Source organism: Metarhizium acridum (assembly GCF_019434415.1).
Source record: "Metarhizium acridum strain ARSEF 324 chromosome Unknown scaffold_587, whole genome shotgun sequence".
Classification (NCBI taxonomy): Eukaryota; Fungi; Ascomycota; class Sordariomycetes; order Hypocreales; family Clavicipitaceae; genus Metarhizium; species Metarhizium acridum.
In genome coordinates, this window is record NW_027094049.1 from 1514684 (window position 1) to 1541364 (window position 26681).

At 51.4% G+C, this 26681-nt stretch overlaps 9 protein-coding genes across 9 annotated transcripts; 4 read left to right on the forward strand and 5 right to left on the reverse strand.

Moving 5' to 3' along the window:
* Nucleotides 1–1239: 1239 nt before the first annotated feature.
* On the forward strand, nucleotides 1240–1884 carry J3458_022205 (uncharacterized protein; the record flags this gene model as incomplete). Its single annotated transcript, XM_066122998.1, has 1 exon — nucleotides 1240–1884. One exon carries the CDS (start codon nucleotides 1240–1242, stop codon nucleotides 1882–1884), a length of 645 nt encoding a protein of 214 aa, XP_065972220.1.
* Nucleotides 1885–1950: 66 nt separating this feature from the next.
* Nucleotides 1951–2554, forward strand: J3458_022206 (uncharacterized protein; the record flags this gene model as incomplete). Its single annotated transcript, XM_066122999.1, has 2 exons — nucleotides 1951–1968; nucleotides 2030–2554. 2 exons carry the CDS (start codon nucleotides 1951–1953, stop codon nucleotides 2552–2554), a joined length of 543 nt encoding a protein of 180 aa, XP_065972221.1.
* A 53-nt stretch (nucleotides 2555–2607) lies between these two features.
* Nucleotides 2608–4077, reverse strand: J3458_022207 (uncharacterized protein). The gene is made up of 2 exons (XM_007811036.2): nucleotides 3152–4077; nucleotides 2608–3086 (listed from the first exon to the last, which is right to left on the reverse strand). Exons 1-2 carry the CDS (start codon nucleotides 4056–4058, stop codon nucleotides 2908–2910), a joined length of 1086 nt encoding a protein of 361 aa, XP_007809227.2. The 5' UTR covers nucleotides 4059–4077; the 3' UTR covers nucleotides 2608–2907.
* Nucleotides 4078–7654: 3577 nt separating this feature from the next.
* RSB1_2 (phospholipid-translocating ATPase rsb1) lies at nucleotides 7655–9025 on the reverse strand. The gene is made up of 3 exons (XM_007811035.2): nucleotides 8603–9025; nucleotides 8158–8540; nucleotides 7655–8106 (listed from the first exon to the last, which is right to left on the reverse strand). Exons 1-3 carry the CDS (start codon nucleotides 8917–8919, stop codon nucleotides 7904–7906), a joined length of 903 nt encoding a protein of 300 aa, XP_007809226.2. The 5' UTR covers nucleotides 8920–9025; the 3' UTR covers nucleotides 7655–7903.
* A 936-nt stretch (nucleotides 9026–9961) lies between these two features.
* J3458_022209 (uncharacterized protein) lies at nucleotides 9962–11962 on the reverse strand (the record flags this gene model as incomplete). Its single annotated transcript, XM_007811034.2, has 4 exons — nucleotides 9962–10232; nucleotides 10314–11634; nucleotides 11690–11840; nucleotides 11894–11962. 4 exons carry the CDS (start codon nucleotides 11960–11962, stop codon nucleotides 10196–10198), a joined length of 1578 nt encoding a protein of 525 aa, XP_007809225.2. The 3' UTR covers nucleotides 9962–10195.
* Nucleotides 11963–12707: 745 nt separating this feature from the next.
* On the forward strand, nucleotides 12708–17791 carry J3458_022210 (putative PKS/NRPS-like protein biosynthetic cluster; the record flags this gene model as incomplete). The annotated part of the gene is made up of 1 exon (XM_007811033.2): nucleotides 12708–17791. One exon carries the CDS (start codon nucleotides 12708–12710, stop codon nucleotides 17502–17504), a length of 4797 nt encoding a protein of 1598 aa, XP_007809224.2. The 3' UTR covers nucleotides 17505–17791.
* Nucleotides 17792–18692: 901 nt separating this feature from the next.
* J3458_022211 (uncharacterized protein) lies at nucleotides 18693–19025 on the reverse strand (the record flags this gene model as incomplete). The annotated part of the gene is made up of 1 exon (XM_066123000.1): nucleotides 18693–19025. The coding sequence occupies one exon, from the start codon at nucleotides 19023–19025 to the stop codon at nucleotides 18693–18695; it is 333 nt and encodes a 110-aa protein (XP_065972222.1).
* Nucleotides 19026–19499: 474 nt separating this feature from the next.
* On the reverse strand, nucleotides 19500–20919 carry J3458_022212 (uncharacterized protein; the record flags this gene model as incomplete). The annotated part of the gene is made up of 3 exons (XM_066123001.1): nucleotides 20729–20919; nucleotides 20160–20677; nucleotides 19500–20099 (listed from the first exon to the last, which is right to left on the reverse strand). The coding sequence occupies exons 1-3, from the start codon at nucleotides 20835–20837 to the stop codon at nucleotides 19500–19502; spliced, it is 1227 nt and encodes a 408-aa protein (XP_065972223.1). The 5' UTR covers nucleotides 20838–20919.
* A 2333-nt stretch (nucleotides 20920–23252) lies between these two features.
* On the forward strand, nucleotides 23253–26429 carry J3458_022213 (uncharacterized protein; the record flags this gene model as incomplete). Its single annotated transcript, XM_066123002.1, has 6 exons — nucleotides 23253–23869; nucleotides 23926–24162; nucleotides 24237–25001; nucleotides 25057–25513; nucleotides 25578–26019; nucleotides 26140–26429. The coding sequence occupies 6 exons, from the start codon at nucleotides 23253–23255 to the stop codon at nucleotides 26427–26429; spliced, it is 2808 nt and encodes a 935-aa protein (XP_065972224.1).
* Nucleotides 26430–26681: the final 252 nt, after the last annotated feature.

Consider the following 26681-nt stretch of genomic DNA (forward strand, 5'->3'; position numbering starts at 1 on the left):
TAATGTCGATACTTGTTGCCAGTTTGAAGGCTCTTTGTGTCATACAAATGTCGGGATTCCTCGCTAAGATGAAGATTCAGCTCAGCCCGAAAAGGGGTACACGGATACAGAGCTTGGACGGGACTCTAGGAGATTTCATGTAGATAATTTCCGCGTTGGACCTAAGTTGGACAAGTAGTATCCGACGACTTTATGCTTCACCGTCTAGTCACTAGCTATCATGTGCGAAAGTGCCACGACGCTGCTTTGCAATGTGGCTGCTCACGAGATGCTACCCGGCGTGCTCTGTAGGTATGGGGGAATTTCTGGCCTTGCAGGGATGAAATCAGTGATCAGCTGAGCGGAAAGCTTTTTCTCTTGCCTGCAACTGTCATCAAGGCTACGGATTGGTGGTAATGAAGCGAGGTTGGATGGCCTTCTGTTCACCTAGCAGCCCGAGCTTCAGCTTTCCTCAACAACAGACCATGCGCATTGGGCGCCTTCTTCCAAATGTCAACGGTTCCTCCACAGCTAGTGGGACTTCTTCGGTGCCCTTTGTGCAATCCAGAGTCGCCCAACTGACCTAGTAGATGGATCGGGGGACCAAGATACGGACGGACTTGGCAACGACCATGGCGCTGAAGAGATTCACGATAGCGACGAGGCGGCAGCGATGAAAGAAAATCTGACGCTGAGTACGCACCGGAAGAATACCCCAATACTGGGAATCAAAGTTTGAGCATTGAGAAAAGAGATGATGCACAAGTAAAGAGGGAAATGGATGAAGACTGTAGAATAGAACCCGGGGTATCCTGGCAAGCTGGATCAACCAGAAGTCAATGGAAACTACCCACACGCCTCTACCTGGGAGTGTGATAAATTGCACATAGCTCCATCTTTCAAACCACTACGAGAATAGTCGTGCTTATGCGTGCCCATCTTCTTCTGTGTGATTTCCCTCGAGGTCTGTCTGTCAAGCTTACCCACGCTACATAGCTCTTCCCACGGATAATTCTGCTGGATAGCACACATATCGAATGCCATGTCTCGCATGCCAAACGAGGCTGTCCTTCAGTCTCTCCGAGGCGAGTTAAAAGGCAACATCTTCCGAAACGTTGATGGTTTCTATGCCAAGTACTTCGACCCGAAGCCCTGGACCGCAGTAATCCGGAACAAATGGGTAGAACCAAAGTCTGCCGACATCCTGAGCAAGTTGTCTGCCAGTGTCCGTGGCGTTGCTGACTTGGACGCGCTGGTGGAATGACTTGCCCAATTTCAGACCCGATTTCCGGCGTCGACCAAGCCAACTTGCGCTTCCACAGCCAGCGGCTCCTCAACCCGGATGGCACGTCTTTAAGCCTAACCCTTGAGACATCCCATGTCCAGTCCGTTGCAGGCAGCACCCGAGTGTTTGGCGAATTCCATGATGACAGCGCCCCCGTCATGGCTGATGACGATGACGACGACATTCTGCGCTTCTGCGAGCGAGCACAGCAGGTGTTCAAGACCCAGTCGGCTCGACGCTTAGTACACGGCTTCCTGGTCCGTGGTACGACGCTGGAGCCCTGGGTTTTTGATCGGTCGGGCGCCTATAGTGGTGAGAGGGTCGACCTGGCACGGAAACCCGAAGCGTCGGTGCGCATGTTGACCAGCTACACCCTGATGAGTGATGAGGAAGCTGGCTTCAACACCTTTATAAAGCGCCTTGCCCTTGGATCGAATAGCTACGTCACATTTCATCAGCGCGACAAGTTCCACCTCCGGCCAGAGTGGGTTGCAACGGCCGACTACATAGTCGGGCCCGGAACGACCTTGCGGCCTCGACATCGACAGTCGGGGAACCAGACACTGTCATCAAGTTTTCCTGGCGAGAGGATGAAGAGCCCACCGAAGTCCGCCTGCTAGAGCTGGCGCGTCATACAGCTCCTAGGTTATCGGGACCTGGTAAACATCGCCGACCTTCGCCAGGAGATGGGCTTTTCCTCAACCGTTTGCCAACCGGACACTATCGTGCGTCGCAACCACCCCTTTGGGGCGTCCAATCCGACAGTTCACGTCCATTCCGGAGCTGTTGGAAGTCTTGCGCGACCTTGTCAAGGCTCTTCAATCTCTCTACCTAAAGGCGAGGATTCTCCATCGCGACGTCGCCATCAAGAATTTGATCATCGCTCCGCAGCACAGCGCGGACAGCCCCAAGGGCATCTTGCTCGATTTCAACTACGCGCTGGATCTCGACAACGTCCGTCCTATTGAGCCAATGGTTGGATCAGATGGGTTCGTGGCCATTGGTATTCTCTGCGGGCAACGGCATACATATCGGCACGCCTTGGAATCCCTGTTTTACGTATTTCTATGGATCGCTATTGCCAACGATCGCGTGCACGACGAGGCGAATGACATACTGCAAGACATGCCGAAGACATGGCGACTCTGGAAATGGTGTAGCATGGACTTTGGTGCAGTCGGGCGGGACAAGGCCGCCAACATGAGCCCTGAGGGCTTTGAAGGAATTCTGGACGAGTTTCCCCCGACTTTGTTCCTCTCCGAGGTCTGGCCAGGGAACTGCACGCGCTGATATTTCCTGTGCGTGATGGGAAGATTTTCACGGGTACTGACACGGACCAGGTGGCTGTTCAGAGACTCTATGATATGATGGGATGGCGGATGCTTTCAAGCAGAATGCCCTGGCATTCCAGGGGTAGGAAGTCTCGACTACTTGCCAGGGCGCCATCGGTTGCAGTTAGATTACTAGGCCGCTGTGATACAAAGAGGTGTGATGGACAAACCAATTTGACATAAGAACGTTTTCAGACGAGCATTGATTTGCCCCAGATCTGTGCCCTTCTCCAGACATTCAGATTCTACGGCCACCTCAGCCTCCACAAGTACATAAAAGCACACATTGAGGGCTTCTGTGGCGGGGTAGTTCTAGTCCGTGAAGGCAACCTCATATCGCCAGCCATTCTTGTCCTCTGCCAGACCTTTCAGCATCGCCGTCAAGGCACTGGCTAGCTCGACCGCCGCGGGGCCAGCATCACCGGTTGGGCAATACTCGAACTTGTCGCTCAAGCTCTCCCTCACAATGGCAGAAATCGGAAGCACTCCCGCTAAAAGCTACGTCAGTGTTCATCATGGCTGAGAAAAAGAGCGTCATGGTGTTTTCACGACGTACCTGCAGTCCCCACTGCAAGAACCTCGTCAAACTGCCCGAGTTCCGTGTATTTGACTGTCCTCCGCTCCACCTTGTAGCCCAATTCCTTGGCGAGGGCCAATACACTGTCGCTGGTTACGCTGTCAATGATTTGTGTGCTATTTGGGACCACGAGAGTGCCCTTGGCGCACCCGTCGTCCCGGCCTTCCACCCCTTTCAAGACACCCACAAACCCGCTTGTGCTGAATTCTTCTATCTCGCTTTGTGTCTCGCTGTCCAGGTGCAGCGTGATGGGGAACCCTTTTTGTTTGGCCTCCTGGCTGTACTTGATGACGGGCGCATAATTGCCACCAATCTTGGCATAGCCGGTGCCGCGCGTGGCCGCCCGATCAAAATTGTCAAGAACGAGGCATGGCACCGGCCGCACGCCGTGGTATGTCGTCGCAGGCTGAGCATATATGGCCAGAGTACACGTTGGGGACGGCTCCAGTGCCAATTGGGGTGCGGAAGCGAAGATGACAGGTCGAAGATAGAGGACGGCAGCAGAATCGCCAGGGCCAACAAACTCGGCGTTGGCACGAACAGCCAGGGAGATGCTGCTGAGGAAGATGTCTTCGGGGACGGCGGGCAAGCACACAGCTGCGCTCGACTGCACCAAACGCCGGTGGTGAAAGGTTGGGCGGAAGATGGTGATGGTATCTTCTGCGCTACGGCTTGCTTTGAGGCCTTCATAGGCCTGCATGCCGTAGTTGAGCGCGGGAGACAGGCCATGCACGCGCAGATAGGGGTCCTTGACAAAGGTTGGCGCCGTCCAAGTATTGTTTTCCGAAGACCAGGTGGTTTCTACGTGGCCGTTGACAATATCAGCAACGGTCAGGCTCAGGCGGGCCCAGTCGATATTGGACAGTGGTGCAGGTGGCGGCGGCATGGTGGATGTCAGATTGCTGTGATGTTGGATGGTTTGCGACAATTCTGACTATTGCTTGATCTATATATCCTAATGAAACGGTCCAATGGCTAGGAGGTAGACGCCACGCAGACCAGCAGCCTTCATTTGTGCCCGGCTTGACCTCATTCTTGCTTTGAGTGGGAACCCCCTGTGCCATATTGTTGCACATCACTTCAATTTCCGTAATCCGGGGGCAGCAAGCAGGTCTGATTTGGCTGCCCGAGCCGACGGACATGTGGTCAAGATTTCTGCAAGATCATGGCAACGCCGACCCCAGACATCATCAAGCTACGGAGTACGCTGGTGGTGTATGGAGCGCAGAGTATGGAGTGCAGAGTACGGAGTAAGGTCAGCTCACCTTGCAAGGACCAAATGCAATGTAAGCACTAGATCTACTCCGTAAGGCGTGTCTGTAAGCGCGAGAAGCGGTTTTTGTCTGTAGATTTGCGGCAGGATCCGACAAGGGGTCCCGGGTATCACTTCGTAAGCGCCCACTCAAGTCAAGCATATGTAACAACAGGGATGGCTGACGTCCCCTGTACAATGCAGCTAGCCCCTGCCATGAATAATTCCCGTAAGATGGCCCTTGATAGCGTGCAAGGCATAGAGCTGTGCCTCGTTCCCAGCCCGCAGCCGTGTTGAACTCGGTCTTTTGATTATTCTAGGTGACTCTGAAGTACAGTAGAAGGCTTAATGCGTCTGGTGACATAAGATAAATAGCAAGACGCCAGGCACCACTAGTGTACAAGTACCAGTACATAGTTCTAGCTTCAAACCCCATATGTACCTCCAAGTCTTTCCACAGGACGCAACAGACGATTTTCGCTGGTAGGTAATGCCCACACGGGTGACGAAAATCCTTCCGAAATCTATTATAAAGTCCCATCACCTCCGTATATTTCTTCCATTTTCAGAGCAGCATAGCCCACTCCAGAGCTCCCAAGTGAATAACGGTCGACATGTGCACATGTGCGCCTGCCCGGGTTCCTTGTAATGATGGTGGTTCAGTAGGTTCCGCACTCTGTTCAACGGATTCAATTCACCACGAAATGAATGACCAGATGCTTCAAAATAATGTGACATCAAACCCTGAGAAAGAAGGACTCTAGACGAGCTCCTGCAAGTTCGGGCGTCGTAGAACTAGCAGTACATCGCCCTGAGGATCGGGTTCGCAAAGAAATTTCTGCATGTTTCAGTTAGGCCTCCAGCCAAAGAGAAAGTAGCAGGACAAGAAGTTTTACGGGATAATGCCTCTATAGCTGAATCTCGCAAATGTTCAAAAGATGAAAACCTCAGCACGCGCGAAAGCCATCGTGTCAAAAGTTCATTGGCCAATCTGCAGCATGTCACCACCGTCGATCCGACGTCTTCGTTGAGTTGCATACATGAATATTTGGACTTGGCACCGTTTGCCCGTGGGCCACAACGGGCTTGCCTTCCACCTCAATCGGTCACGTCGAGTACAATATTCGAAATGTTTGGAACGCACAAGTACCTCCAGGTTCTTTCCAAGCATTGCTACAGAGCTTGAACATGACGATTTTCGCCGGCGGCTGCACGCCCCGACGTCTTCAAGCTCGAGGGTATTCATATGGATGTAGAGGAGCGACGGCGGCAGATGCGACAAGAGACGGAAGAGCGGCGATCCAGGACAAGTCCGTCACCTAATGACTCATTTTTGAGTACTGATCACCGCATGGGAGCATGAAACTGGGGACGACTATGAATTACTCACCTTCGTTGGTGTCTACGCCACCCTGTGCTTTTACTTCACAAATCTTTGTGCTGATCGGGCTGCGATTGTAGACTCAGATTTATGAATGTCACTCGACAGCATATCTGATTCTGCTTTAAAAGTCATAATCAAGTATTTGTCGCTGATGAATTGAAAGATTGGTGCGTTTTCTGAACCTTTAGCTTTTAATTCCCTCGCCTGGCAGCCAGCCTAATGTAAAGGACTAAAGGGCAAAAACATGCAACCGGAATTAGTCTTCATGCACACGTGGCCAAGAATTTCGGCGTGGTAAGCGCACTAACCATGTAAGTTTGGCTCCTGGGTATATGATTTTGCGTTTATTCTTAAGCAAAGGTGATCATGGCCTTCTTTGTCCACTTTGCGCCTCAACCGATCATGCATCTAGATATACATACACGTGCCAAGTAACTGTCGTTGTCGACTATACCGTCATGAAATGGATTCGGCCAAAAATCGGACTCATCGATCTATATGTGGTATGGGAAAATTGGCCTTTATTTTGGGTCTAGAGAGATATCGAAATAACGTGCAAAACGGCCAAGTACCGGTGTCTATGTACTGAAGCCAACCAGCCAGTTATCCATCTTTAACTGCACCAAGCGGCCAAGATGAGTAGATCCATCAGCTCGTACGGTCTGCTCTTCCCAATCCTGCAGTACTCTGTCGATATAGCGGCCCGCCGCAGAAAAATGAAGTATGTGGGCGATAGCGCGATGAATGGCAAGGAGCCGCGGAGATGGTGGCTCTATAGTTCGATTCTCCGTGAGGAAGAGCGGACGTGTAATAGGCAGAAAGCTATGGAACATGGCAGGAAGGAACGTACGGATTCGGTAGGTATTTGACGTGCCGGTAGGCTCCAAGTATATCTGGAAATCGCCAAAATCCTGGTGCAGATAGGGGGTCAATGTCAGGGCATCTCGTGGTCTGTCAATGTCAGGGCCCTCAATTAGATGTGCGACGTCGTTGTCAAACATATTGAGGATCTGTAAAGCTGGTTCTCTAGAAGCCTCCTAGTGAAAATTAGCCTCATGCATCATCATATCAGACTGGGGACCGTACAAGCTTAGAATCCGAATTGGTCTTCGCTAAAGAGTGTGGTAGGATATGGGCAACTTCTAAGAAGTCAAATGATTCTCCCATAAGCGGTTGCCCATCGTCGTCCTGTACCTCACCACCAAGCGCCCGCATACGTTCTACAGCCTTTCTTCGGTCGAAGGTACGTGTAATCACGCATCGATGCTTATCACGTAGCAGGCAGTTACCTCGGAGAGCCGACAATCGGCCTGAGGTTCCCACAAACGACTGGCCTCCGGCTCGAGTGCGCTGGGTCGCGGAGTGGTATGCCGGAGACGGCTGAGGAGTTTTCTTGGTTGAAGCTTTTACTGCTAGGCATCAATATTGGGATTCGGTGATGCGTGGGAGGCGTGGGAAGCGTGGCTTACAGGGAAGGCAGGCCCGAAAGGGCACACTTGTAAGTTAGATATCGGGGATATTCGGCCGAGGCTGGATCTTTTTGCTCCATGACTGAACGGTCGAACCCGAGAGAAATCAGCAGAAGTGGGCATTGATACACATGCAGGATATCCTGGTCTTTCGACTCGATCAAAGTGTCTAGCTGCAACTTCTCTAGGTAGTGCCATGTATTTCCGCAACCCAGTGTGTCATGAATATCTCTTGTTCCGTCGATAGCGCGCATGTGTTCCATGATGATCGTTGCAGCATAATGTCTGGCTGTGTGCACAATGGTTATACCAAAACATTGCGTGTGCTGGACAAGACCATGAAAGACAGCTTAGATGAGGTCTTGCGTAAAAAAAAATGGATGACTGATAAAATCAACTCATTGCATTGCAGTTAAGTACTAATGTAACCTTTGCTTTCTAATTCCGTACAGATTTCTACCATGTATTCGCAATATTTGCATGTTATCAAATAGATTCCCGGCTCCTATCAACTCCAGTTGACCTTTGTTTGTGTTTCCCTCCTGACCAAGCTTGTTTCGCCTGATCAAGTTCTATCATTGAATGCCTCTCCTTTGTGCTTCCCTCGCGTCTTTCACCTAAGATCTTTACTTGAGCGTCCCCCAAGCCCCTTTAAAGCAAAACCCCGGGTGAAATATTGTCATGGCAATTGCAGCAATCATGATCATCGGACCTTCAAAAATCATGAACAGAACCACGTCATTTGCCAGTTTTCCGGCGAAACCTTCCTGCAACTCTGCCAAGCGGTAGACACATCGAATGAATATTGCTATCGTGGCGATTGCGGTCGCTGTACCTGTCAGTTACTGCTTCACACAGCCCGACAAGAGCTTTGACTCACCCCACGGAAACGCCTTGAACATTGTTGACGTTTTCAGTTTTAAATCTTTCTGTTCGTAAACCCCATTTGTGCCTCTTAATCTCCACCAAAAGTCCGCTGAAAGGACGATAAATGTCAAGAGACTGGCCACCTGGAACGACAAACCGGCGATCATGATATTGACGCCCGTCTGTTTCAGACTGGCATCGCCGTCGCTGGCAGCAAATGCACCACCCGTCGCTTGTAGGACTAGACTGATGATGTCACATGTCACAAAGATTATCGTGTAGGTGCGAGGCGCAAAGCGAGCCAGGTATGCTCCGTGGGCTACAATGAGTCGCGAAAGGGATAGATAGATAGCTGCCGATAGGAAGGCAGGACCAATCGTCAGGCAGATGAGGTATCTGTTCCTACGTCAGCATAGCTCCTTGAGTCCTGACGTGGCTCAACAAGCAAAGCAGCATACATTAGAAAGGGATCCATCTTGAAAGGGTCATTGTGCATCTGTACACGTCCTACATATCCTATGACCTCGAGCACCAGGCCAAGCGCCATGGAGATGGAGAACCCCCATGTTCGGTATATGATTCCAAGAACAGACTGGGCAAATAGCACAGCGGCAAAAATGATCAAGTAGGCGAGGTTGCCGCTTTCAGTGGGCTGATACTGGACTTGTGCGTAGGAAAGTGAGCAAGTGTCGATTCTACATTGGGAGTACGGAATGATGGTGCCGTTGAGGCTAGGGACCATGAGCGTGCCCGAGGAGTCGGTAGAAGTAGACATGACAAATAGTAGCGTAGAATCGAAAATTGTTGGAAATGATGCGTGAAAGGTGGAATAGTAGAAAGTTGTCCTGTTTTTTTCCTCAAAACAAGAACATGTTGGACAAGGCGTATCGGTTGGGGACGATGAGCCAGGGAGTAGGTAAGAGAACTTAAAAATGGTCGTAAGCCTGCTGAGGGAGATAAGAGACGTGTGTAAACGTAACTGTACACGTAAATCCTTTCGTAAGCAGCGTAAGCAGCAGGGGATGAGCAACGCAAAAGACGACGAGGGCAGCGTGCTGTCAAGTTGTACGGATGACAGCGCGTTAGTGGGTGTGGGAATGTTGATTCAGCCCAAAGAGGAAAACCTTGATCTTCTTATCCTGAACAAGATTAGGTGCCCGCTTTTTCAACCAACATTTGAATGCTTTAACTGCGGCTGAACAATGAAACCGCCAATACGCATACTAGACAAGTGCGAAGCGGCACATGATGGGGCCCAGCCGACTAGTACCGTCTTGGCTAGCCCCGCCTCAGCTGTCAGCTAAGCCCGCTGAGTGGGGTTCAGTATGCGGCTCGTGCCGTGCGCGCGCTCCACTTTCTCCTTCATTTGGCACTACCCCGTATTGACGTGACGTATTGCACGGGGAGTCACTGGAGTGATTACGTCTTGCTAGACGAGGCCTGTCACAGGTATGGAGTAAGGTGTCTCTGTAGAATTCACTGGGCGTGTAAGGAAAATCCTAGTGTATTCATTATCATCTGTGCTCGATCTGGTTCAGTCTAATTTCTCTCCTTTGTATCCACACACACCCCCGTATGCATTTAAGTAGTATCCGGAAATATGCAAAGATGCCCCTGCTGCAATTCACTGTTTCACCACGACGCTCGACGCTTCTTCTTACCACGGTTTGAGGTGATGGCTATCGGATTCGGGTGCTTAGTGTAGAAGACTCGGCCATGTGAGCAATATTGCTTTTCTTGCAGCGGGTGAGATCCTGGCCTCTTTTCTAGACTAGCTTCGAGGCAGGGTGATGCGTACAGTTAACTACCCTGTAATACTTTTCGATAGCAGATATTGGCCTTGAGCAAGAATAGCTAATAAATGAAAGCGTACTTATTTACACGTCTTATAATATATAGGATATGGTCAAAATTACTAGAGATGAAATACATCGAATTGATTTGCCGTGTACGGAGTACTTGGCTGAAAATAAAACTGCCCGCCTGTATTGACCAGCTGACGTCCGGCTTCATTACCCATGAGCGCCAACTGCGACGTTGGTTACTTGGCCTCACAAGTCGCGAGACTTGAAGCGAAGGAATGGTCCACTGTTACTTGCCCATTAGTGTTGGGCACTCATCACATTTGTATGAAACCTGGTACGAGGCCTGCATTTGGGTTCGACCTACTTCTTTGACCCGGTGATATGATCTGCCAGCGGGAACTCGCCCGGGAGTCCCCAGCCTTTCAGGGAGTCATTCTCGCTCGTTAGAGCGAAGTCAAGCGTGTACATTGCGTAAGCAACTGTCAAGCTGAGCTCCATCATGGCCATTCCTTTGCCGACACAACTTCGAGTGCCAACAGAGAAAGGGCAAAAGGCTGCGCGAGCATCGTCTACGCTTGGTCCCATAGTGCTGCGTTCGCTACGCAGCCAGCGCTCAGGACGGTACTTGAAAGGGTCCGGGAAGTATTTTGCATTGTGATGGATGGCATAAATTGGCACACCAGCCTCCGTGCCTGCAGGCAGCAACTGACCATCCACGGTGGCGTCGCCGGCCAGAATTTCCCGAGACAATGATGACCCTGCTGGCGGAGACATGCGCAGGGCTTCTTCAATGCACGCTCGGAGATAGGTGAGCTTGCCCAAGGTTGGTCCACTGCGAATCTCGTCGGATGAGGCAAAAGCCTGGCGCACTTCCTGCTGCAGGCGGCTGTAGGCACGAGGCGTGCTTGCGAGGTAGAAAAAGGTGGCTGCCAGAGCGGTAGAAGTCGTGTCGGCGCCGGCAACGCACAGAGTGGTACTCTCTGCCAGGATCTCTTTCATGGAGAGTGCATCGCCCGTGATGGGGTCACTGGCTGACTTCAGAGCTGAAACGACGGTGCGCGTCTGCAAGCTGCACTCGGTCCCCAAAACACGACGCACAAGACCACTGACAAAGTGTAGGAACTGGTTTCGTGCTGCGATGGCCTTGGGAAACAGAAATCGATCGATTCGACCGATGTGAATAATGATGGGGCTTTGCAATAAGACACTCATGCGCACGTTGGATTCTTCAATGGCTCTTGGGATGGCGCGATTCTGAGGCGACGCGAGCAAATCATAGCCTATGCCAAAAACGACGTCGCCCATGATATCAAATGTAAGCCAATTGAACCAATCCGACATGTTCATCGACTGTGTCCAGCCTTTCTGCCGTCCTTTCTCGGTAATTTGTGGCTGGACTTGGCTCACAAAATCCGCATCAGTGATCAATGCGAAACACTTTTTGATGTGCGCCAGTAATGTTGGTTCGTGAGAGCGCAGAGCAGCATCCGACAAGCCCTGAGAGACAATACGGCGCCGACGAGCATGCTCCTGTCTGTTCACCATGGTCAAAGTGTTTGCCGCACCGTGACGGAGAACGCGGTAGTTCGGGCTCTTCTGGAAATTCGTGTTGCCGGAGTAAATATCTTTGAGCGCACCAGTGGTGTTGAGATTCAGTCTGTTTGGGGCATATCGAACGCAAGGCCCTGTTCTGATTGTCAGTACGGTGCGTTGTTACTTTTTCCATGTATCAAGGCGGACCGTAGCGTTCATGTTGCCTCCACATGTCAACGTGAATATCGCCCTTCCAGGCATGGTAGGCAGCGTACAGATCGGTGACTCTGGCCAGGAATGGTCCAGGATATTTCGAAAGAGGGTGGAAGTACAAGCGTCGAATGCATAACACTGTCATCTGGTCAGTGTTAGTATTTTTTGTGCCTGTTCAGGTTATCAAGGGTCTCCTACCGAGGCGATGACCACCACAAGGAGTACAGATGCCAACAGGAGCAAGATCTGCATGTTTGTCATGATCATTCTCAAGATCTTTGCACTTTTAGCGTGGTGCGTGTTAGGAACAGTATATGGTTTTGGGTATCAAGCTTGACAGGCTAACAGGGCACGGCAAGTCAGTGAATTTAGACTAAGATTTATCCAACACCCTAAACATAAACCCTCCGGACATTTAGGCTTGTATAAGCCGCAAAATCATTGACCATATGCTTCTATCTGAGCAAAAATATCAAGACCGTCCGAGGAACGAAATAGAAAACTTCTCTTTGGCATGCACGTTGAGAATGTTGGGGCCTGACATATACTTCCCTTTCTGGTAATATTAAAAACCGGACCGTAAGCTCACGCCCTGACCCTTGTTATTTGATAAGCCCGTCACGAGTAAGACTCTGCTCCCACTCCTCACACCTCAACTGGCGTGTAATATCTGTGGGGCATTGGCCTAATAGCTTTCATTATAACGCGACGCCTAGTCATAAGCGTCTGTCAAGTCATCCCTGACAAGGAGATTGACCTAGTGCATCAGCAGTTCCCTGTAGTGTAAGCGCAAGTGAATCGGGTTTCTTTCGAATCAGGCCAAAATTAGCTCAACACCTGCTCAAGAAGCAATAGCAAAAAAGTTCTCCATATTTACAACCCTTGGTTGGTGCGAAAGACGTTGTCCGGGGTATACTTGGTCGATTGAGACATCGCCTGAACAGTGGCAGTATAATTACAAATTTACTGGATCATCGTCTCCCAGTTCTGCAGCTCAAACTCCACTGTTAGAATGTATCCAGCGGTTTCTGCCTCAGAGGCAGCGCTTCAGAAAGACAATGAAGTTGCCTGCACGCTTCTCATTGAGCTTCTGGCTCATCAATTTTGTTATCCCGTTCAATGGATCAAGACTCAAGATCTTATTCTGAGGGACAAGGAGACGAACCGAGTGGTGGAATTCGGACCAGGTAACACATTGGTCAAGATGGCCGAACGGACTATAGCGCAGCAGTATGCGCAACAAGACGCTGCGGCAAACATCTCGCGACAATTATTAAGTTTCCAGCAAAATTATGATCAAATATCCTACGAGCAAAAACCTGTGCACCCATCATCAACCAAAAAGACTGAAGACGCATCTGCGGGATCTGAGCCGAAGCCCATCACTTTGACATCGAGTGATTCGCCTCCAGAAAGTGCACCAGCCATCAGCGTTCAACAGTCATCTAATGTCATGGCAGTCGAGTTGGAAGATGAGCCAGCAAGTGCAATCGATATTACAACAACCATTGTCTGTATGGGCCTAAAAAAGCCACTGGACGGTGTTGATACTACCAAGTCCATTAGGGCACTTTCTGGAGGCCGCTCGACTCTGCAAAACGAGATCCTTGGAGATCTTGGGGCCGAGTTTGGTGTCATACCAGATGGTGCCGAGGATATGTCTATCAACGATTTCTGCTCTTTAGTGCAAGGGACATTTGCTGGAAAGCTGGGAGCCAAGTGTTCCTCGGGAATCGAGAAGATGGTATCACAGAAGTTCAGTGGATCGTTCCAGGGCTCTGGAATACGAAAGTATCTCAAAAAGCAATGGGGGTTTGGTCCTGGCCGTCAGGATAGTGTACTTCTCTGGGCGTTGACGTCACAACCGCAAGCCAGGCTACAGAATGATGACGAGGCCAAGATCTTTATCGACGGCATAGTTCAACAATATATTAAAAAACGCGGACTGGTCTTGCCGGCTGAGTCAAGCGCTGCAGGTCCTTCCGCGGCTCAAACCACCGTCAGCGTTGAGGTCCTGGACTGCTTGGAAGAAAGACAAAAAGAAGTCTTTAAGGAGCAACTCGAACTTTATGCTAGGCTGCTGGGAGTCGACCTTCATGCCCCGGAAGCTGCAAATGCTGCACTTTGCCAACGCATATCGGACCTGGAAGAGCAATTAGACGGGTGGAATATTGAACATGGCGAAGCTTATGCGTCTGGCTTGAAACCCATCTTTACACCACTGAAAGCACGTGTCTACGATTCTTGGTGGAACTGGGCCATGCAAGATCTCATGTTACTGATATCCACGGCCACATCTGGGAGTCTACGTGATATGGAACCAACCATAGATCGACTGAAAAGAAATCTGGTGCAAAAATCTCATTCGAGGCTCGTTTGCGCAATACGGCACTTTTTAAGTACGACGACAAATGTGCACGTCGCAGACACCCTCCGCGACGTCTTATCTAGATGCGAGACTTCCATGAACGAGATGCCGGTGGTTTACTGGCACTACCAGTCGATGGCCCCCGTGACCACCATTGATCAATCCGGCAAGATTGTTTACAGCGAGAGGCCTAGGTCACTGCGCATTGATGATGACAAGCTTCTAAGGATTGGCCACAAAGTTGGCAACAATTGGGAGTACCCTGACAGTCTTTGCAGCACTTTGCATCAAGTGCTGGCCGGAGCAAGAACAACAGGCCTCTCCTTCGCGGGACGAAATATACTTGTTACAGGTGCAGGTGAAGGGTCTATTGGCTGCAGCCTGGTTTCTAAGCTGCTATCCGCTGGTGCGCATGTCATTGTTACCAGCAGCTCCTACTCGCCCAGGGTTACTCGATTCTACCAACGCCTGTTCGCTGAGCACGGCAGTAAGGGCTCAACACTCATACTCGTCCCTTTCAACCAGGCCAGTGTCCGCGATGTCGAAGCTTTGGTAACATACATTTATGACGACGGCGGCCTTGACATGGATCTCGACCATGTCATCCCGTTCGCGGCCATCTCGGAAAATGGCCGAAATTTGGACAACATCGACTCACGCAGTGAGCTTGCTCATCGAGTAATGCTCACAAATACAATTAGACTGCTGGGGAGAGTCAAGCACCATAAAGAAGCCAGGAAAATTGTTACACGCCCAGCTCAGGTGATTCTTCCTTTGTCACCTAACCATGGAAAATTTGGCGGGGATGGACTCTATGCGGAGTCGAAGCTCGGTCTGGAGTCGTTCTTTGATAAATTCCACTCGGAAGACTGGGCCGACTATTTATTAATATGTGGTGCGCTTATCGGCTGGACGCGAGGGACATCTTTGATGTCTGAAAATGACACTGTTTCCGAGGGCATCGAAAAACATGGCATGCGTACGTATTCACAAGATGAGATGGCGCTCCAGATCGTGGCATTGATGGATCCAGCCGTTGTGTCTTTGTGTACTGATGAGCCCTTGCTCGCTGATTTGAGCGGTGGCATGGCCCAAATAGCCGACTTGAAGGGTGTTGTCACTGGGATTCGAGATTGCATCAATCAGCTGGGCGAGGAGAGGCGCATGATGACACATGAAGCGCTTTCCGACGCACACGTAGTGAGTCTGGAAGAGGAAATTGAACCACAAGCGAACATTGAATTCAGTTTCCCTGCCCTCCCCGACTGGAAAACCGAAATCACGCCAATGGCGGACCAGCTGAAGGGCATGGTTGATCTTGATCACGTCGTTGTTGTCGCGGGCTTTGCTGAAATAGGGCCATGGGGCAACTCGCGAACCAGATGGGACATGGAGGTCAACGGCTCTCTATCGCGAGAATCGTGTGTCGAGTTGGCATGGATCATGGGCCTCATCAAGGCGCATTCAGGCATTGTGGACGGAAGGCCATTCTCAGGATGGATCGACAAGAACACCAATAAGCCACTTGCCGACCGGGAAATCAAAGAGAAATATCACGATTTTATACGTGAAAACTGTGGCATCCGTTATGCAGAGAGTAAACCGGATTCACCATCATGGACGGGCATGGAGTCGCTACACGAAATCGAGATTTTGAAAGATCATGAGCCAGTCGAGGTTAGCAACGAAACCGCAGTGCAACTAAAAAACATTCATGGCGACAACTTGAACATCATGTCAAATGAAGGAACGGGGCAGTCAAAGATTGTGCTGAAAAAGGGGGCGAAAATCATGATACCCAAGCTGCAACGTACGCAACATACCGTCGCTGGCCAAGTCCCCACGGGCTGGAATCCCAGCACTTATGGGATCCCTGAAGAAATCATCGCCCAAGTCGATCCGGTAACTCTTTTTGCGCTGGTCGCCTCGGCTGAAGCCTTCCAATCTGCGGGCATCTCAGATCCTTACGAATTCTACGACCACTTGCACGTTGGTGAGGTGGCAAATTGTACGGGATCTGGTTTCGGGGGGAGTGCCAGCATACGGAAAATGTTCAAGGGGCGCTATCAAGATCAGCCAGCAGCAAAGGATATCCTTGCCGAGTCCTTCATCAGCTCCACCAGCGCATGGATAAACATGCTTCTCATGTCGTCTGCCGGGCCCAACAAGACGCCTGTGGGAGCATGTGCTACGGCGTTGGAGTCTCTAGACACTGCCTTTGATCTGATACACTCCGGAAAAGCCAAAATGTGTCTGGTAGGGGGCTTTGATGACATGCTTAAAGAAATTTCCGATGAGTTTGCCAATCTCAAGGCCACGGTCAACGCGGATGATGATGCTGCAAGAGGCCGGGAGCCATCCGAGATGAGTCGGCCGGCCACCTCGACTCGCAACGGCTTTGTCGAGTCGGAAGGCGCGGGAGTCCAAGTTGTTACATCGGCAAGTGTCGCTCTTGAGATGGGCTTGCCGATCCATGCCGTGATTGCATTGACGCGGACAGCAATGGACGGAGCCAGCAGATCAATTCCGGCACCGGGCCAGGGCCTCTTGGGCTCAGCCGCTCAAACGCCAAGTAAATACGACTCCCCGTTGATGAGCATGGCACACCGCAAGCGCTCGCTACGTAAGAGGTTGCAGCAAGCCGCCGAGATGCGCGAGCTGCAGATTTCTGACCTCGGGGAGGAGATTGCCCACCTGAAGCGGCAGGGCTGCTCTTTCAACGAGGCCGAGTATCTCCAGGATCGCATGGCCAGCATCGAGCAAGACGCGAAACGCGACCGAGTAGAGGCACTGAAGCTATACGGTAACCACTTTTGGATTCATGACAGCCGCATTTCACCGATTCGAGGAGCCCTTGCTGTCTGGGGCCTCACAGTTGATGACATTGATGTTGTTTCTTTCCACGGCACCTCGACGAAAGCAAACGAGAAAAATGAATCATCCGTCATCAACGAACAATTCAAGCACCTCGGTCGCAAGCAGGGCAATGTAGTCCCAGTTGTCTGCCAGAAGTCCCTTACCGGGCATCCGAAAGGAGCTGCTGGAGCTTGGATGCTCAATGGCTGTATGCAGCTCATGGCTGATGGAAGAGTTCCGGGCAACCGCAACGCTGACAACATCGATGCGGCACTACGGCAGTACGACTACCTCGTGTTTCCCAACAAAACGATTGAAAAGCCAGAGGTCAAGGCCTTTATTGTTCAATCGTTTGGCTTTGGCCAGAAAGGTGCCATGGCCATTGGCGTCAACCCCAAGTATCTTTATGCAACGTTGGATGAGGATGACTTTGTGGCGTACAAACAAAAACGCCGGTTACGTGAGCGACAAACAAACAGAGTGTCTAGTGAAAGATTTTTCAACAACTCGATATTTCAAGCAAAGGATGGGGCTCCCTACGCTGCTGCGGACCGTTCGAGGGTGCTCTTGAGGGCCGAAGCATAAATGACCCGAGGCAAAATCCGCAAAAAGGTGTAGCAACAAGCGATCTTGTAGGTGGAACCTAAAGCGTGGGACAAAAGTAGTTGGCCAAGAAGGGAGAAAGAAAGAGATGGGGATCGTCACTAGAAAGCGGAGGCAACTGCTTGTTCGAATGTATTTAATGCACTTGGTGATTCTTATTTGACTTGGTTGTTAGTCAGACATTGGTACACGCCTAGGTTTCCTTATGAGATGCGAAATGGAGATGGAGTCAAGTACGCTATAGATGATTCCAAAAGACTAGTGTTACCCCCATGTTGTTGACGTGAGTGGTGTTTTCCGGCGGACACGTTGAGATGTGGAAGACACAAGAAGGTGGATGTGTAATCGTCGCGATCGGTGATTTCTAAGCCGGAAACAAAGAAGCGTGAGAACAAAATTTGCCACCATGCGGTTCGGAAATACAAAGATTTGTTTTCTTTACAAATAGTGTTGCACTATATCTGAACTTGGAGGTCTTGGTGTGTCTTGGTGTCAATACGCATATTTGGCCGCATGGGCCGGCAAAAAGGGATTCCGTAGATGCAGCTAGCAGTAGTGGTTATATTCCGTTGAAAATTCCGATACCATGACCCTGCTGATCCTCTGTGCCTCTACTATGCTCTGAAATGGACTTTGTTCTGCTCCGTGCCTGGCGGCTTCTGTCCGAGGTTAAATGGTCCTCTTTCGCTTTGTATACTTGGACGCTTGCAAGTAATCTATCCGCATCTGCATAGGATTCCACAAGTGTATGGTACAACAGTTAAAAGCAACTTGGTTGCCTGCGGCTTGCTGTCATCAGTCTGAAACCTTCCTACAATGAGCATTCCAATCATGACCAACAGCTATTTTTGGCACGACGAGTGATGCAAAAAGAAATTTTGGAAATCCCACTTGTTTGTGCTGGGAATATCCAGCAGCATTATGTTATGGAGCAGCCAGCACAACGCCTGATGTGCGGCACTAACATTATCGACGAGTACCTCTTGCCATGCAAATATTCACGTTTCATTTAGCATCACCGAGTTCTTATTGCTTATAGACGTTTCGGTTGGGATTTCTCGCACGAGTTATTTTCCTAAAGCTTGCAACAGTGTGGGCTGAAAAAGTTGTGCCATGTGGCGGCTTACGCGTAATGATTGGCCTCACTTGTTCTTTAATTTTTCCCCTTATTTACAAACGATCAAGATGAATCGTTTGGCAAGAAGCTGCCGGTAAGAGTAGATTTCGTCGGCGGCGTGCACCCCTTTGGGGGAGGGTGATGAGGTGCAACGCTTGATTGGCTTCTTTTCCCTGCGGCCCCCAAAAAGTCGAGTAGAAAGGAGCAGACGGGTCTGGTATAAAAAAAGTCATTTGGGTGGCACAAATGAAACAGCTCTTATACATGTACGAGCTCCCTACCATTGGAGAGAAAATGGGCAGGGGTGTTGTAGTAGGAACAAGAATGAAGCGTCTGGTCCTTTGGTAGGCGACTAGGCGCGCTGCAAGGGCAACATCAAAGTGCATCGCCAAAAGAGAGCACTGAGAGTCTATTGGCTACCAAGAGACCGGACTGGCCGCTGCGCCCGCAATTAGCTGTGTGATGAGGTTAATGCACTGCATAAAATATTGGTGATGATGCTGCATGGTGGAAGAACAGGTACAGAGGCGATTGGTTAGGCATGTGTATACCAGTTGACATTTACTTGACGTATTTATGCATGTGCATAGTAACTGGTCACCCCCGCCCAAACAACCGGAGTAGCCGTGCCGCTAGCCGCGCCTTCCGTCCAGCGGGCAAAGTGACTGGACGGCAGAACCCGTCAACTGAGGCCTTGAGGCTATTGGCGCGGAAGGCTATCAGGGCCTCCGCCCTCAGCAATAAGCACTAGTGCCCGTGCGGTGGAGCAGACGTTGCCTGAAAGGGAAAAGGAACCAGTTGACCAGACATTGAAGCATCTTGGAACCACCAGTTGACATTATCTGACCAGGCACTCTTGGTCACTTCGTCTTGGCATCAATATCGACTCCCCTCGCCAGCAGCATCCGCACAACCCCGTCTCGGCCGTTCTCAGCCGCTAGATGCAGTGCTGTCCTCCCGCTGCTGTCCTTTGCGTTTACCTTGACTCCGCTGTTGAGCAGGAGCTGGATAACCTCTTCCCACCCACCCCGTACCGCAGCGTGGAGCGGCGTCGATCCCCGGTGGTCCACTGCCTCCAGAAACGCCCGGTGATCGAGCAGCGCCTGCACCGTCGCGCCATGGCCTTCGCGTGCCGCCAGGTAGAGTGCCGTCTGCCCAGCCCCGTCCCTCGACTCAATGTAGGCCCCGCGCCTCAGCAGGAGCGCGACGACGCCGTGACATCCCCGAAGCGAGGCGATGTGGAGTGCCGTCAGGCCCGCCGAGCTGGTCCCCTCGATGTCTGCGCCCTTGTCGAGCATCATGCCGATGATGGACTCGTGCGCAAAAAAAGCGGCCGTGTGTAGCGCAGTCAGCCCGTCAGCCGGCCTCCAGTCTCGCGATGCGTCTGTTGAGCGGGCGTCTGACGCCGGCAAGGCTAGCGTTTGGTTGTTGGCCAATGCTGGGCTCGCCTGCCGGTTATCCTACAATGCTGGTCAGCAAGCCGTTTGTAGACAGTCGACCAGATAACGTCTAGCTCATACTTCAGACCAAGAGTCTTCGAAAAGTTCTTCGTACTGTCCCAACTCCCCATGCTTGGCGATGGTCACGGATGTGTTGACGAGACCAAACGCTAGTGGACCGTCTTGCATCTGACATGGAGGACTGTAATTTTGTAACTCGTCGTAATGAGAAAATTGGACACTTTCCCCCGATCCGGTGGGGTTGGTGGAATGTGCCGCCGAAGCGTTGTTGGGTATAGGAGCGAAGAAAGGAGCTTGATCTTTGCATCCGGGATCTGTGCCGAGACACATCTGCGACATGTGTTGGCTAGGACTGGTGTAAATTGTCGAGTCTAGATAGTCGCTACAACTGTTGTCGTTGCTGCTGCAGCTCTCAGGATTAGTATTCCTATCGCTGCTGCTGCTGCCGCTGCTGCTACCGTGAGTCGTGGAAGTGCTGGAAGAACTGTTAGACTCGGGACCCGAGACGGAGCAATGACACGACGGAGCATTCTCTGTCTCTTGCCGCTGTTGCTCGAGCAGCTCCTTCCTCTTTCTGCCTACAACCCTATATGAGCATATGCGTGTATCAAGGATACAGAAAAGTGTACTTGTTTCGTCTGAACGTACGATAATTGCGCTGAGCGACACGGTTCTGGATACGCCGTCGTTCGACCGCGTCCCGTAAAACCGACCAGTCATCTGCTTTCTGTGTGACATCCATGGTAGGTCTGTATTGTTCAAGTTTCAGAGGAAAGGGTATAAGAAGAGGACGGCCCCGCGTCCGGTCAGTGGCGCCTCGTTTCCTTCACTGTGTAGCATCGTTTCCAAGACACGAGCGGCAAGACCTGGGGCGTAGCTCTTTAAATGCCACTAATCAAAGATGCCCTCTACATCGGCCAAGACTTGACCCGAAACCTGTCGTGTCTTCGGCGCCTACTGGAAATGGTGTGATTGGGGGCATGTCACCTATCCACGTGGAGGCCACGGTTACCCCTGTCTGGCTAGTTTTTGTCGCCAGAAAACCGCTTTCTGGACCATGGAATCCTCCCAGAAGGTCTTGCAGGCGGATGCAAGAGGATGGAGAATACATGCCCTCATGCCAGGTAGGGAATTTGTCCTGGAAACTCGGCAGCATGAGAACTAGCCAGCGCCGGGCTGAGTCAGGTTTTAGAGCTGCTAAACCAAAATCCTTCCGCCTGATACATGGATCAAACATGGGAATTCGGGCCAGGATGGCGACCCCTTGATGGGTTTTTCTATTGTGGATGGCGAGCCATGTCCTGGGGAGGGTGCCTTGAAGGCTTTCACCACGTTGACGATTCTCCACCACTGTCACTCTCCTTGCCACGATCCGTCGTGCCATCGACACACCAATTCAGCAGTGGGAGACACCATATGGAGCTTGATTGTCAATGGGAAGCTGTTTGACAGAGAGAGGTTGAGCCGTGCCAACACATACGGATCCCTCGTTACTCTGGTAAAGTCATCTCTGGTATTAGCAAGCTGGGCTAAGCGGGGCCGTATCCCCATTGGCCTCGCGATTTTAACACAACGACACCAGACGGGACTGGAAACAGCAGGTAATGTACCGAGTAATCTGTCCTGTTGCGCTGAAATAGCACGAGGTTTGTTCAAGTCACAGGGAACCAGCCAAATGCTCCCCGTGAGGGAGCTTAGAGCCAGACGCCATTCCTATTGGTGGAACATCACTCACAGCCGCCAAGGAACCAAACCAGGTTGATGATGGTACTGGTATCATCAGACTAGAGTGCTTTGGGATATTCGTGCTTGCTGCGCTGGGGCTGCTGGGTGAGTGGTGCCGCCCGAGAGAGCTCAGCTCAGTCTCCCGCCAGGAAGCAGCCGCGATGTTGCTATTTGAATCAGATTACATACTAACTAGTTTTTGCCATGGTGCATTGTGGAACCCGCTCGTTTTCGGCATCCATGTTCGAGAAAGCTCCGAGTGGCGCTCCTTGATGGCCAATAGGTAGGTAGGTACGGAGCAAGAGGCCGTCAATCGCGCCAAAGGGCATAGAGTTAGAGACGGTACCAAGGGAAATAATGGGCCTGGGGGCGATCCAGCTTTAGATGCTGCTGATTCAATTGGGCTAAAAACAGAACAATGGCGCCTTCATCGTCGCAGTGGTTGAGAAGCAGCCTGATATTGGTTATTACTTACCCACACGAGACGGGTCGCCGGCACAGCTGACCCGTGCCACGTTTCGATTGACAAGGGCTAGGATCGGTTGAGTGGGTAAGGATTTCTATTGTTTCCATAACCAACATACGCTACCCCGGGAAGTGTGCCGTTGGGATGAGTAAGATGTATGTATGTCAGATCCCCACCGTTGGTTGACCTCTTCCCTTTTCCCCGTGAGGTGCGTCATGGTCAACTTTGGTATTGCTTTTGCTCTGCTCGTTTAAGCATTACTACATTTTCCGTCCCTCTTGCGGCGCCGTGACGGACGCATCGAATCCCTTCCGCATCTCTTACTGATTGCCTCTGGAGTTGATCTTCCTTTGAGCTGGTTCTGCCCGTCGAATCTTGACTAGCCATGAACTCTCACCGACACCCCGATGACGCGAGCGCGAGACACCCAAGGTCCCTCCCTGACGGTCATGATGAGAACGACGCGGCACCAGGAAGGCCGTCAACACAACACCGCATCGCCCATCCGTTTGCGCATGCGTATGCAGATGAAGTCCATCCTCCCTCGTATGAAGAGGCGCAGGCCTCAACAACAGGATGTGCGGGGGATCAGAAGACAATGTTTCCCTCTGCGCGGACATCGAGCGGCAGTCCTGGCAATTATGCTGCAACTTTGAGCCAAGCAACGTATGAACACCATATTTTAACCATAATACTCAAACAGAATTTAAAAAAAAACCAACAGAAGGCAATTAGACCAACTCCCATTAGACTCCGATTACTCTTACCAGCTTGGCGCGTCTGCAGAGCCTACAGCTGAAGCAACGACAATCGGAGTAGCATCTCGAGCTACACAAATCGAACCAATGTCGCAGTCCTCTGTGACGGAGGGAACACGAGCGTTCGTCATTGGTAAGTGGCCTTTTGAGAGTCTGTACTCAGACGTCGGGCTGACGAGACATTGAGATGATGGACGCGTCGAGATGCACATCGACGAGTCGCGACTCGTATCTAGAATCCTGTCCACGACATTGCAAGCCGAGAACCGGTCCGAGGAACAAAACTCCACAGCCCGACGCTCTTCTTCTGCCAGCCTCGCTCAAGGCAGACTGCCAAGCAACAATGTGGTCCGGCTCAATGTCGTTATGCAGGTCGTGGGATCCCGCGGCGACGTCCAACCTTTTGTAGCTCTCGGAAAAGTGCTCAAGGAGAAATACGGCCATCGGGTCCGCTTGGCAACACACGGCGTCTTTCGCAAGTTTGTCACCGAGAACGGTCTTGAATTTTTCGACATTGGCGGAGATCCAGTGCAGCTCATGGCCTTTATGGTGAAAAATCCAGGCTTGATCCCCGGCATCGATTCAATCACGAGCGGTGACGTGGGGAAAAGACAGAGAGAAATGAAGGAAATCCTGATTGGCGCCTGGAGATCATGTTTCGAGGCTGGTGATGGCACCGGGCCGCCACTGGAAGAAGATGGGTTCCAGACAAGCGAAACCGAGATCCCCTTTATCGCGGATGCTATTATTGCGAACCCGCCCAGTTCCGCCCACATTCACGTTGCCGAGAAGCTGGGGATTCCGTTGCACATCGTGTTCACGTACGTATTCATCACCTCATGATGCCGAGCATCTCGGGCTAATGTCTGATCAAAAGAATGCCGTGGTCTCCAACGCTGTCGTTTCCTCACCCCCTTGCCAACATTGTATCGGTGACTACTGGCGAGCGGAGAGCCAATTTCCTTAGCTACGCGCTCGTCGAAGTCTTGATGTGGCAAGGCCTAGGGGCCGTCATCAATCGCTTCAGAGAAAAGACTTTGTTTCTCGATCCCCTAAGTGATGTGTCTGGACCTGGAGTAGTCAGCCGCCTCCGGATACCACATTCGTATTGCTGGTGAGTTCACTTCCAATGTATACTCGGCGGCGCAGTCATACAGTCCGGTAGCATATTGATTTCCAGCGTGGCAGGTCGCCGGCTTTGATACCCAAGCCCGCGGACTGGGAGAATCACATCACCGTTTCAGGCTTCAGCTTCCTCCCACTTTCGTCGACGTACACTCCGGACGCTGACCTTGAGGCATTTCTCAAGGCGGGCCCTCCGCCTCTGTACATTGGCTTCGGATCAATCGTTCCCGCTGATCCTGACGGTCTGACCAGATTGCTACTTTCTGCCATCAAGCAGACAGGACAGCGTGCCCTCGTTTCCAAAGGCTGGGGCGGGCTCGGCAAAGACGACGTGGACATTCCCGACGTCTTCATGCTCGGCAACGTCCCGCACGAGTGGCTTTTCGAGCGCGTCTCGTGCGTCGTGCACCACGGCGGTGCCGGTACCACGTCCACGGGTATTGCCAAGGGGAAGCCTACCATCGTGGTGCCTTTCTTCGGTGACCAGCTATTCTGGGGCTCAATGATAGCCCGCGCTGGCGCAGGGCCGCCACCAATCCCGTTCAAACAGCTCACAGCGGAAAACCTTGCTTCGGCAATCCTTATGGCCATCAAGCCGGATATGGTGGAGGCTGCCAAAGTCCTGGGCCAGAAACTATCCGGTGAGGATGGGCGAGAAACAGCGGCCGACGACTTCCACAAAGGACTCAGCTTGGACACGATAAAATGCGACTTGTCACCGAGCCGAACAGCGGTGTGGAGAGTGTCCAAGACCAAGATCAAATTGAGCGCCTTTGCCGCCACAGTCCTAGCGAATGCGGGCATTTTAAATATGAACGACCTAAAGCGGTGTGTGAGAAGAGTTTTCGATGTCCATGGACAAGAGGACCGCTAACCATGTCAGGTATCACCCACGCTCGTACCACACCGTAGAAGGATCCGTCGATCCGATTTCGGGTGGATTGGGGGCGATTCTAGGCCCTGTTGGGAGTCTGATGATGGGCATGATTGATATTCCACTTGATGTTGCCAAGGCAGTGGCGGTCAAGTCGACAAGCTCACCCAATGACCAGACCGAAGGCCCTCGTTCGGCACCAAAAGCCAGTCCTGAGAAGCTGAATGTCGGCTCCCAGGTCAGCGCTGATCAAAGTCCCATTCCCGGCCCCATCGAATCAAGACAGCTTTCCTCAATCACCACAGTGGACTCTGCTGATCCCCACGAGTTCAAGCTTCCACGACGGCCTCCTAACTTGGAAGCTGACCCATCCGGGTCGGAGCCTGCGCCCCAATCGCCGGTACGGAGAGAATCTGATAAGAAGGGCAAGAAGAAGAGCATGAAGGAAAAAGTAACAGCTGCAAAGGCACGTATCTCCCTCGTCACTGCCCGCACCCCATTTTGCATCAACTGACAGCTGCAAATACTAGGCATTTGGCTTCGGCTTTTACAAAGAACTCTCGGGCAACGAACACATGGCTCGCTCCAGCTTTCTTCCAGATGTCAAAGGATCCATCAAAGATCATCCCAGCGGCTCGATAGGCTCGGACGCAGCGCTCGGAGCAGGAAAAGGACTTGGACGCATTGCAGCCATCGGCATGCGTATCCCAATGGATTTTGCCATGGGAATCAGCAGTGGGTTTCGTAATGCGCCAAAATTGTACGGAGACACTACGGTGCGGCCAGCCCACAAAGTAGAAGGGTTCAACAGCGGATTACAGGCTGCAACAAAGGAGTTTGGCTACGGAGTATATGATGGCGTGACGGGACTGGTGTCACAGCCTTATAATGGAGCCAAGAAGGAGGGCGTGTCTGGATTCTTCAAAGGCTTTGCAAAGGGTGTGGGCGGTGCCGTGTTGAAGCCTGGGGCTGGTAAGAAATTTGATTTCCCTTCTTGAGTCATCATCACTCTTCCCATCGCCATCTCCTTGACCATTACATCAAAGGCTCGACGTCTTTTTTTTCTTCAACGCGTTGCTAATTCTCGACCAGCACTTTTTGGCATCCCCGGGTATGCATTCAAGGGCATTCACCAAGAGATACAAAACCATTTCGGCTCAGGCTTGGAGAGCTACATCATTTCTGTTCACACAGCCAAGGGCTTGAGGGAGTACGCTAGCGCCACGGAGGACGAGAAGACGGATATTGTGAATAAATGGCATTCGAGTGAGATTGAGCAAAAGATATCCAAGCCTGGAATTATAGACAGATGGCAATCTGTACAGAGGTCACGAAGCCAATGGAAGGAGGACGAGGAACGCGAATCAAGAGCTGAGAATTAGTCGCTTCTGTAAAATGGACGAAGATCTAGCAGTGATGCGTTGCCGACGTAATGGGTCACAAATAAAACAAACGTTGAGCAACCGTGGTCGCTGTGAACATCTCTAGATAGTGTTCAAATCATGTAAGCTATCCGTGTGCCCTTGCATCAATCCTCACCCAGCGTCACAACGCTTTAAGGGATATATTAAAGAATCCAGCATGGACTCTTCAGCCTTGGGGCCATCATGAGGGGATGGTCACATACACTCTAG

Coding starts and splice junctions, on each gene's coding strand:
- J3458_022207 (XM_007811036.2), bottom strand. CDS start 4,058: ATGCCGCCGCCACCTGCACCACTGTCCAATATCGACTGGGCCCGCCTG. Junction 3,087..3,151: donor TCTTGCAGTGGGGACTGCAG/GTACGTCGTGAA, acceptor CGTAGCTTTTAG/CGGGAGTGCTTCCGATTTCT.
- RSB1_2 (XM_007811035.2), bottom strand. CDS start 8,919: ATGTCTACTTCTACCGACTCCTCGGGCACGCTCATGGTCCCTAGCCTC. Junction 8,541..8,602: donor AAGATGGATCCCTTTCTAAT/GTATGCTGCTTT, acceptor ACGTAGGAACAG/ATACCTCATCTGCCTGACGA. Junction 8,107..8,157: donor GTTCAAGGCGTTTCCGTGGG/GTGAGTCAAAGC, acceptor TGACAGGTACAG/CGACCGCAATCGCCACGATA.